We start from the raw sequence: 11433 nt of genomic DNA on the forward strand, positions 1-11433 counted from the left end.
GCTGAATGCATAGCTACTGTCTCCAATTGGTGCATTTAAATTCCCATAGCTTGATACAGAAAACCTCTGAGGGTTCTGCATGAGAAACGATTTGGATGTGCCTTACATGTGCTCATAAGTCCCTGTTGCACATTGGTAACATAAAATACTGCATTGGTTCATGAGCATGACAGACAGTGGGGGGAAGCTGTTTGGCCTTGGGTTATTGGGTGGACCAGGCCCTCAAGCCACGGTGTTGCCTGTAACAGCCATCTGAAAGCATAAGAGGTGATGTGGGAGAGAACAGAGGCACACTTGACACACTGGAATCTTGTTGGATTCAGTGTTAGCCCCTGCAGATCAGCTCTCCCACTGGTGCTGCTCCCCGGTGTTTGCTCCTTAGAAAGCAAGCTGGATTGGCTTTGACTGTGGCTGACTCAAAGCGAGATCAGGAATTGCTATCTACTTGTTCTTGCAGAAACATGGCTCCAGGAGAACGGCCCATGCACCATCGATCTTCATGCCACTCAGGGACTTGGGCTGAATTACTTCTTGGTGATTGTATGTGCTATTGTAACTATATGTGTTCTGTGCTGTTTGCTTTGTAACTTAGGCCCAGACGAACAATGTTTTATTTATCTGTATTCATGTGTATGTTTGAATGACAATTAAACTTTAACTTGAACTGAACCTTGAACAGTGATTTCCTGCCATCATTGCATTAGGTGTGGAGGGATAATATTCTGTGAATATTTCTGAATTAATCTGACCAAAATGACAATGCTCTGTTAGTAGGTTAAATGGTCATTGTAAATTGTCTTGTGTTTAGGCTAGGGTTAAATAGGTGGGTTGATGGGCAACACAGTTCTGTCCTTTGCTGTATCTCTAAATTCATAAGTAAATTACATATTCAGCATTGAATTGGACAAGACCATGGGTGTAATTTTGGAAAGCTCATCAATGGTACAAACTTGACTGCAAGAAGCTCAAACTGAAGACTATTAGACCCAGTGAATTGTATCTCGATCTGATTCTCCTGCTGATTTGTAGGACAAGGGTGGGAAAAGAGAAAATGTTCACCCAGCACACATGTACACCCTGTCTGAATGCCCTGCCCCAACTTCCTGTCTTACGTTTTACTCTCGTATCCAGCTCTGCTTTTCATCTTTTATTGCTGCTGCTTCACATATTGATACGACTGTGGATTTTATTATGATAGTGACAGTAACAAGGTCCTTGTGTTCAATGATCTCCCTCTCTCTAGATGCTGTGGGCAGATGGTGCCAGAGCAAGGATTAATTGACGTGGATTGTGTACTTGAACTCTAATCCAGGTTTATGATGTGTTCTAGCTTGAGTTTGTTCACTCCTTTTGTTTCTACCTTTCGGCGATTTTGAACTGGGGCAGCCTACAGATAATGAACACTGTGCTGAACAGAACTGAAATATGCCTTTTGATATTGTTTTATATTCTGTGTTTTAACTCACTTTTTTGTTGTGTGCTGTGTGTGTGGGGGGGGGGGGAAGAGTTTGATGTTTTTCTTTGAACAGGTTGGTTCCATGGGTTTTTTTGTTTTGTGGCTGTCTGTAGAGAAGATGAACTTCAGGGTTGTATACTGCATACATACTCTGATAATAAATATACTTTGACTTTTGAAACCTTTGAGCATTATACTGTCTTACATAATGCTCCGAGCTCTTTCCATCAGCCTGTCAATCTTTAGGCCATGCCACTCAGAGATTTGTGCTAATATTTATTTGGTGACTGTATGTGCTGAATTGTAACTATATCTGCTGTTATGTGACGATGTGCACTGTGTTTTGTGCTTTGGCCCCAGATGAACAGTGTTTCATTTAGCTGTATAAATGTTATAAACCTGAACTAACAAGAGAATGGTTTGGAATTAAAATACATATATTGGATGGGTATGTGGGTTAAGAACAGAAGTATATCATTTGCCATTTCTTACTTAATTTAACATAAATCAAAAAATTTTGGGGTGCGGGCTAAATGTACAAGATTCAAGGTGGTACTACACCTATAACACTGGACAACAATGATTTATATTCCTGAATACGTTTTGGTGTCTCTTCGTATATTCAGAACTGTCCATCATGAAAATCACCATGAAATTTCCCTATAACACACCCTTTTTTTGAAATTGCCCTTTTAAAAAAAATTTATTTCAATACATGATTCAAGTCAGAATAACCTTCGCCAAGATTAGAGAAGGTATTTTTTTGTCCACAAATCAAACAGGTCATCAATGACAAGCATTTCGAAGGACTTCTATTCCGAAACGAGAAAGTTGCATGGAAGGCATTGAAGGGGTCCTGCTGAAGGGTTTCAGCTCGAAACATCGACTGTACTTTTTCCTGTAGATGTTGCCAGGCCTGCAGAGCTCCTCCAACATTCTCTGTGTGTTGCTGGAGATGTTGTAATGGGGGAAAGGAAATGGCGGATTTTGCTTAAGTCAGAAGGATCTTAATTTAAAATGGAGACTGTTCATTTCCCTCAAAGCACGCTTCCTCCAGCTCCTTCGTGTCTTGCTCCATATCCCCAGCATTTGCTCTTCCTGGGCTTTCATATGCAAATAACGATATTTCATCACTAAAAACCTTTTCCACTGTCATCCATTTATTTAAGTATCATAAAGACTTGCAAATACGATGCGGGAAATCCGAGAAGCACAAAATGATGGAAAAACTCAGCAACTACAAACTTTCCAGCATTTTTATGAATATATTTAAAGTGATCCGACATTTTAGCGTATTATTTTGCTTTTGCGCTCGCATTGTTCGTTGCACAATATAAAACACTTCTCATCAATATAAAATTCGGACATTAAACTGCATTTCAAGACGTACAAAAAAGCTGGATGAACTCAGCAGGTCGGACTGCATTTGACAACGATCCGGTTTCTATTGGCCTGCCGCGTCCCGCAGCTGTGATTGATGGCACTCTCCCGATTTCTACTGGCCTGCCGCGTCCCGCCCCCAGTGATTGGCGGCACTATTTCGGTTTCTATTGGCCTGCCGCGTCCCGCCCGGAGTGATTGGTGGCACTCTCCCGGTTTCTATTGCCTTGCTGCGTCCCGCCCGCTGCGAATGACGGCACTCTGGCGGTTTCTGCTGACGTGCCACGTCCCGCCCAGAATGATTGACGGCACACTTCAGGTTTCTATTGGCCTGCAGGTTCCCGCTCGCTGTGATTGGCGACGCGCCCCACGTTTTTACTGGCTGGAAGTGACCCGATGAATGAATGCCTCCGCCCGGTATGATTGACAGCGCGTCGCAGGCTTCTACTGGCTGGCCGCGTTCCGCCCGCTTTCCCGGTTCACCGCGTGCGCAGTTTGCAAGGAAGTAGCGAAAATGTTTCTCGGCTCAGCCCAATACTTCCTGCCTTGTTGCAGACTGACCAAGTCAGCGTACGGCCTACCGCTCGCATTTCTCTCCGGACTCAGAAGCTGCAACACCATGGCCAGCAAGAACCCCAGAGTCTTTATGGACATCTCTATTGGGGGTAAACCCCAGGGTCGCATAGTGATGGAGGTAAGTGACGGACGGACAATGTTCCCAAATGAAAGAAAAACTCCGAACCGTTTTCGAGGTCAATAGAAGAAAATATAGGAAAACATTGTGAGAAGATCAAAAGAAAAAAAAATCAATACTTCCAGAAAACTATCTAGAAAAAGTGGGAGCATTCGGTGAAACCTTAAGGTCTGAGAAAAAACCCGGAAATGTCGCACAATTGGAGCCAAACCCGCTAAAACGAGTTACCGCAAGTTGAAATAAGAGTTGTGGCTGTTTTTGCAGATTATCAGAATCAGAATCAGACTTTAATCGCCAAGTACCCGTGCACATACAAGGAATTTACTTCCGGCAGATGTAAAGTTGAAAATTTAGATGAAATGAATTGTTAATGAATTTTCTGCCACCTAGAATGGGATCGAAAGTGGGATCAGGATTTTGCTGCAGGGGCCGATTTTATAAGCAGTTGATATTTCGGCAAGAGGGAGGTTAATGCGATTTTTAAAAATCCGATTGTGTGCTTTGGGACGTGTGGGCAAGCTTGTGGAACATTAGACGGAGATCGGCGACGGCCTTCCTCCAGAATCAGCGCTGTTTTGTTTTCGCGGTGGCTTCGGGAGGAAATGGCTGCCGAAGCAAAGCTGAGCCCCGACAGACCGAGACGGGGGGAGGCGGAGCTGGGCGTTCATTTGCGGCGACCTCCGGGCGTGATGGCGCTGGCTCCGCCGCGGGTACGGGGAGCCTAAAGTGCAGGTTAGCTTCTGTAGAGAGAGAGTCCAGTCAGTCCATCGGGGAGGAGATCCGTGGGCCCCACCCCACCGGGTTAAGTAGCCGCTTCCCGAACCGCCGTGGATAATTGCACACCAATACTGAACCGATTCCACATGGAGTCGTTTTCAAGGACTCTACTCTTAATGTTCTTTTTGGGTTTTTTTTGTTTTGGTTGTTTGTCAGTCTTCGTGTGTAGTTTTTCATCAATTCTGTTGTAGTTCTTCTGTGAATGCCTGCAAGAAAACGAACCTCGGGGTAGTAACACTTTTTGTGTGTGTTGCTTGAAATTCCAGCATCTGCAGATTTCCTCGTGTTTTGCGTTTTTTAAAATTCACTACTGTGAAGCCTCTCGCTCGAGGTAGTATGGTGACATGCCGCGGTAGCTCGGGCGGAGTTCAATTCCCGCATCGTCTGTCAGGAGTTTTTCCGCCCTCCCCATCAAGACAGTAACTGACCATTTTAAGTTGTCCTGTGCTAAGGTTAAATGGGTGGGTTGCCGGGCGATGTGGTTCATGGGCCATAAGGGCCTGTTCTGCGCTGTGTCTCTACATGAAATACATTTACTTTCAACTTGGGGAGAAGCTTCTTCAGGTGCCTTTGATTCTCGACAGATAATCAAAGCCGGATCTACCAGTTTACAGCATTTTCCTGCTTTCTCGAACTCGCACTTGCTTTTTCTGCATTTCTGCTAACATAAAGCAGATAGGAACTGAATCCACTTGCGGAGCAGCAGGACGAACACGGATGCTGTTTGCCTGCTGAATTCCTCCAGTAAACTGTATCTTCCTCCAGGCTTTTAGCATTAGCAGTCTCTTGTGTCTACTGCGCCCGTCTCTGTGTGGGTTTCCTCAGAGTCCCAAGATAAACAGGTTAGTAAGGGTTAATAAATTGTGGGCATACTGTGTTGGCACCAGAAGCATGGTGACACACATGGGCTTGCCCTAGCACATGGAGTAATGAATTGTGGCTCTTTGGTCCATCTATTCCATGCTAGCCCATTGACCCAGACCTGGAGCATAGCCTTACAGCCTATGTATTTATCCTAATTTCTCTCAGATGGTGAAATTGAGCTTGCATCCATCACTTATGGTGGTATCCTGTGTCACCCTCACACCACTCGTTCTGAGTGAAGAATTTCCCCTGAATATTTCACTTTTCACCATAACCATTACTTCTAGTCTTGCACAGCCTCAGTGGAAAAAAACCTGCTTGCATTTAACTTCATAATTCTGTATAACTCAAATCTCCCCTTACTCTAAGCTCTACATCCTTGGTCTATGTTGCTCATTAACACAAAATGAGGCCTTTCACTTTAGTTCTCCATGTGACAACCTAATCTGTATCTTATTTTGCACACAAAGGCAGAGGGTGGGTTTGATATTCTTGTCATTTGCATGATATTTTTGCACTGGGGGTTGATGTTTTTGTTGCCATTTGCACAATTGTTTCATTTTTGTGCATGGGGCCGGTTGATATATTCCTTTGAACAGCCTCCATGGCTATCTTTGATTTGTGGCTGTCTGCAGAAGACGGGTCTCAGGGCTGTTTGTACATTGAACCTTTTATTGAGTTGTAGAACCCAACTGGACTTTTTGATTAATTTCATTTGTAAAAGTGTTGCAATCTCACACAATTGATAACCTCATGCTGTCTCTCTTTTGTCTCTTTCAGCTAAGAGCAGATGTTGTCCCAAAGACTGCAGGTGAGTCTCAGGAACTAGCCATTGAATTGAAGATCACAGTTTGTATCAAATCTAGGTTTCTTATCACAAGTACACATACAGTCGGCCCTCCTTATCCGCGGAGATTGGTTCCAAGACACTCTCCCCCGCACCAAGCAGATGCTCAAGTCCGTTATTTAACCTGTCTCAGTGCGGTGGTCTTTAGGACCCAGCAAAACCCTGGACTTTATTTAACATGCTCAGTGCAGTGGACATTAGGACCTGGAGGTGCAGCTCTGAATCCACGGTGTTTCTGTTCACGAAAATAACCACGATCACGATTGAAAGTAAGGTGGAGGTAATAAAGCGATTGGAAAGGGGTGAAACGCCATTGGTCATTGGAAAAGTGTTAGGCTACAGTCGGTCAGTGTCAGACCAATTTTAATGGAGCATTTGAAAGGCCCTGCCCAGATGAAAACTACTATTATTACTAAGCAATGTGGTGGCTTAATTATTGAAATTCGTATGTTTCTGAAGTGTTTTATATGCATAGAAAGGCAAAGTATGTACTATACACAAAGAAAACCGTTTGACTAACTGACGCTAAATAATACCAGATGTACCTGTTCCGACTTCAAATCCAACTAAAAGACGGACTCAGGAATGGAACTCATTCATAACCTGGGGACTGCCTGTACTTTTAATACATTTCTAGATTACTTATAATACCTAATACAATGTAAATGGTTGTTATACTGTATTGTTTGGGGAATAACAACAAGAAAAAATAGTTTGTACATGCACAAATAACGAGTGCTGGAGAGAGAACTTGCAGCAGCATCAGACACAGACACACAGAAATCACATTACAGCATTCACAAAAACTTGGATGTAATTTTTTTTTAAAGGGAATGCAATTAAAAAAAAATTAGTCTATTTTAGTGTAAAGTGGTCATAGTGTTGCTAAACTGTAGTGATTAGGGTTGTGCTGTGGTTTGGGTTCAATTCCACCCCCGCTGCTGATACGGGGTTTGTATGTCCCCCATGTGACCACATGGCTTTCCTCTGGGTGCTCCCAATTCCTTCCTGCAGTCCAGAGATGTATGGATTTGTAGGTTAATTGACCATTGTAAATTATCCCACGATTAGACTGGGATTAAATCGGGGGTGGGGGGACGATGGTGGTTGCTGAGTGGTGGCTCAGAGGGCTGGAAGGGTCCATCCTGCACTGTATTTCAAAATAAAGATGGCACGGCCTGGATTGTGGGGACTTTTGATGGGTGCTGCCACCTTGAGGTAGTGATACTACCAGTAGTGTGGAAGGGTGTGCCTGCAATGTCCAGTGCTCTGCTTTCTACAACCTTTTATATTTCTGTGCATTGAAATTGCTGTAGCAGACTAGGATGCAATCAGTTTTGTTATTTTAACAGTACATCTGTATTAGTTGCCACAAACTAACAAAGAAGCCATACCTCCTTAACCACCAAAGGGAAGTGTGTCTTTTTCATTACCTTCGTACAATTGCATCTGTGTTTTGATGGGCAGTCTTACTGTGAATGGCTTTGTTGCAGAAAACTTCCGTGCGTTATGCACAGGTGAGAAGGGTTTCGGTTACAAAGGCTCAACATTCCACAGAATCATTCCTGAATTCATGTGCCAGGTGAGGACCAATGTTCAGGGACGTCTCCCCGTTCTGATCTTGATCCAGCCGCTGCAATGATGACGCATTCAACTTTGAATCTTCTAGGGTGGTGACTTCACAAGGCATAACGGCACTGGAGGCAAGTCCATCTATGGGGAGAAGTTTAAAGATGAGAATTTTCAGCTGAAGCACACAGATGCAGGTAAGTGGGATGTTTGCTTGGATTGTAGTGGTGCTTTCCAAGGTTGGTGTGGTGATGTAGGGAGTAACATATTCAACCTCAAGTTAATTTTCACAGGCCTACACACCCAGCGTATAAATGCCATGAAAATGAGCTTTTTGCAGCAGCACAGTACTTTACAAGGACAAACGTGTTGAAAATCATAAATTAATACAGATAGTCCCCGAGTTAAGAACGTCCAACTTACGAACAACTCGTACTTACGAACTGAGGAAGGAGAACGCCGGCCACCATTTTAAGTCGGATTCACGATGCCTTCTGTCATTTTAAGTATTTGACATTGACACTGTGTTAAGAGTGTAACTTTGTATTTGGCTGAAATTTTTCATAGCAAAATTCACCGCCTTTTCTGGTCGGTTGGTGGCGCAGGGAGATCAAAGTTGGGCTCGACAACGGAGGTTCCCGAGTTTGGTCCAATGACAGACCTCTCCCAAGTGCGCTGGGTTGACGTCAAGCTCGCAACTCAACCTCGTTTTTAAAAAAAAACACTGCCACCTCCTGTTTAAATTTCCAAGTGGAGTATTGATGAGGATCAAATACCCAAACCCAGCTCAGCCTCCTCTTGTCCCAGTTAACCTGGCTCAGTGCAGTGGTCCTTAAGGACCCAGCGGACCTTGGGAGCGGCAGAGCTCAGGGCCCGCAGTGTTACTGTTCCATTCACGGGAAGCCATCATGATTGAAAGTAAAGTGGAAATAATAGTGTTTGGAAAGAGGTGAATTGTCATCAGTCATTGGAAAAGCATTAGGCTACAGTCAGGCAACGATCAGAACAATTTTAAAGGATAATGGATAAAGTGAGAATAATGGAGCATGTGAAAGGCCCTGCCCCAATTAAAGCTACAGTTATTACTAAGCAACGCAGTGGTTTAATTATTGGAATACATACGTTTCTTAAGTGCATTATATGCATTGAAAGGTAAAATATATACCATATCCTAAGACAAACATTTAACGAACTGATGCTAAATGATACCGGATGTACTTGTTCCGACTTAAGTACAAATCCGACTTAAAAATGGACTCGGGAATGGAACTCATTCTTAACCCTGGGACTGCCTCAAACTCCTAGTGAAATGTAGCTGCTGCCTTCTTTGTCATTGCTGTAGATCTGAACACCTGTCTGCCATTTCCCATTGCAGGCATCCTGTCCATGGCCAATGCCGGACCAAATACAAATGGATCCCAGTTCTTCATATGCACCGCAAAGACTTTTTGGTAGGTGGTGTTCTTGTTTACTTTGTTCTGTTTTTTACGGAGAATGTTGGAAGTAAATAATATTGCCTGCTTGATGTTACAGGTTGGATGGGAAGCATGTTGTGTTTGGATCAGTGGTAGAAGGCCTGGGCGTGGTAAATGAGATGGAGAAGTGCGGCAACAAGAATGGAAAACCCAGTGCCACGGTTGAGATCACTGATTGTGGGGAGTTGTCCTGAATTATTTGAATTTGCAATTTTAAGATTTAAATAAAGTGTGATTGTTTGGAACACCAAATCTGAGTTTTAAAGTCCATAATTTTTGGCAAAACATTCGGGTACCTTCTCAGAGACTTTCCAGTATTCAATCCTGGTTGTTCTATCAATTTCATATGGTGTGCTAGCTGAAGAAAAATGTTACATTGAAAATTTTGGTTTGTAATAGAATAGTGGATCTTTTAATTGCACTGGGTGGTCGTGGCTAGCACATTATCTCAGCGTCGGCTGTAAAATCATTGTGCTGCTATCTGTACATTATTCCCCCCACCCCCCCAACCAGATGGGTTTCCTCTCGGTACTCCCATGTTCCAACACCTTACGTGTTAGGGTTACATAGAAACAATACAGGCCCTTCGGCCCATAAAGCTGTGCTGAACATGTCCTTAACTTAGAAATTACCTGAGGTTACCCTTAACCATCTATTTTTCTAAGCTCCAAGTACAATTGACTTAAATGTTTCTAAATCTGGAAGAAAGTTAACTAACTTAATCAAAATGTGTATACACAGTAAGTATAAACTCTGGGGTGGCAAACTGCATGGAACAGCTAATAGTGCAATTCAATAGGATATTGTTTACAACGTAGCCAAATGCATCCAGAGCAACAACAGAAATGTTAACATCACTATGTTACAGATCTGGCTGTAATAGAAGAAAAGCTGGTAACATTCAAAAAGATTTGTATCAAGAAACATTACAGGCTCCTTGGGAGGCTAAAATGAAGATGGCAAATGCTAAGCTACTCTTTGACTTTAAATATTGGTCCTATTTCTCTCCCACAGATGCAAACTATCCTGCTGAGTATTTCTAACAATTTCCATTTATATTTTAGTCCTGCAGGTATTTTTTTTTTTAAATCTTCATTTAAAATCACTGTATCTTTGGTCATCTTGAAAGTGTGATTCTTGATTTCCCCATATTATCTTGACAATGTCATTTCTTAATGTTCAAATGTGCTTGACATCAGGGACTCTGAAAATAGACATCTCATTCTCTACCCTGAAAGAATAAGTGCTAATTTGCCAAATGTCTATGAAAAGCTCATTAAGTTACTACCACAAACAAAAATAGAACTTAAAACTAAGTATAATAAAAGTAATTTGTGTTGATGGACTGGTTGATCTTCTCTACTAATATTCTTAACACTCCAAGACAATTTGATTACCCCAAGACAAGCTACAAGAGCAGAATTAAACCATTTGGCCTATTGAGTTTGCTCCGCCATTTCTTCATGGCTGATCCATTTTCCCTCAGCCTCAAGTGAGTTGTGGGGGCGCTGCGATGACCCCTGAGGCATAGCTTCGCTTGTGAGCCACCCAGCGCAATCCTCATGTCATTCATTCGTTTCCGAGAGTTTCACTTCCACATTCACCGTCTAATACTTCGGTAGAACCGCCTGACACCCTGATGGGTGTCTTTGTCAATGATTATGCAAGATATTTTGGTGCCCTTGCATAGTTCCAATCCACTCTGTGACTGCTTTTTTTGCAGTATTTTTATATTTTATATTTGGTATTTTACATTGGAATTAATTATACCTGTTCCCTCGGGGTCCCCTCAGTGGATATAGGTGAGGAGTTTCATCAGGCCAAATTAGGCAGACGTACAGGTACACTGTTGATAGCCAGACCCCCTGTGCAGAGGAATCTTGAGGTCCAAGTCTACAGTTCCCTGAAAAGGCGCCACAAGTTCGTAGTGTGGTAAAGAAGGCGTATGGTCCCCTTGCCTTTACTAATGATTTATAAAAAATATTAGCTGTATTTGTCACATGTACATCGAAACATAAAGTGAAATATGTTGTCTGTGTGAATAAGCAATGCAGTCTGAGGTTGTGCTGGGCAGCTCTCAAGTGTTACCAATATACGAGGAAACTGGAGCATCCGGACGAAATCCACGCAAACCAATCCCTGAACTACAGGACCATCCAGACCAACAAGGACTGGAACTGCTCCCGCTACTCCCTGTACCCTGGGACCATTCCACTTTGGAACTCCCTGCCGCCACACATTAAATCTGCGGCTGAAAGTAAAGCTTTCAAGTCGCTTCTCTTAAACACCGCAGTCTAAATTACAACTGCATGCATGAGGGACTGCACGTTTCTAGCCCAGCAGCGGCAGTTGTTGCAGTATGGACAAGACA

At 43.1% G+C, this 11433-nt stretch overlaps 1 protein-coding gene across 1 annotated transcript; it reads left to right on the forward strand.

Annotated features, from left to right (window-relative positions):
• The first annotated feature begins 3311 nt into the window (after window positions 1–3311).
• On the forward strand, window positions 3312–9314 carry LOC132379128 (peptidyl-prolyl cis-trans isomerase-like). Its single transcript, XM_059946737.1, has 6 exons — window positions 3312–3530; window positions 5952–5982; window positions 7512–7600; window positions 7688–7784; window positions 8963–9038; window positions 9121–9314. The coding sequence occupies exons 1-6, from the start codon at window positions 3351–3353 to the stop codon at window positions 9254–9256; spliced, it is 609 nt and encodes a 202-aa protein (XP_059802720.1). The 5' UTR covers window positions 3312–3350; the 3' UTR covers window positions 9257–9314.
• The last annotated feature ends 2119 nt before the right edge of the window (window positions 9315–11433 follow it).

The sequence above is a fragment of the Hypanus sabinus genome, chromosome 21 (genome assembly GCF_030144855.1).
Source record: "Hypanus sabinus isolate sHypSab1 chromosome 21, sHypSab1.hap1, whole genome shotgun sequence".
In the NCBI taxonomy this organism is placed as follows: domain Eukaryota; kingdom Metazoa; phylum Chordata; class Chondrichthyes; order Myliobatiformes; family Dasyatidae; genus Hypanus; species Hypanus sabinus.

Excerpts from the sequence above, each read along its gene's own strand:
- LOC132379128 (XM_059946737.1), top strand. The coding sequence starts at position 3,351 with ATGTTTCTCGGCTCAGCCCAATACTTCCTGCCTTGTTGCAGACTGACC. Across the intron at positions 7,785-8,962 it reads GCTGAAGCACACAGATGCAG|GCATCCTGTCCATGGCCAAT; the intron begins GTAAGTGGGATG and ends TTCCCATTGCAG. Across the intron at positions 9,039-9,120 it reads TGCACCGCAAAGACTTTTTG|GTTGGATGGGAAGCATGTTG; the intron begins GTAGGTGGTGTT and ends TTGATGTTACAG.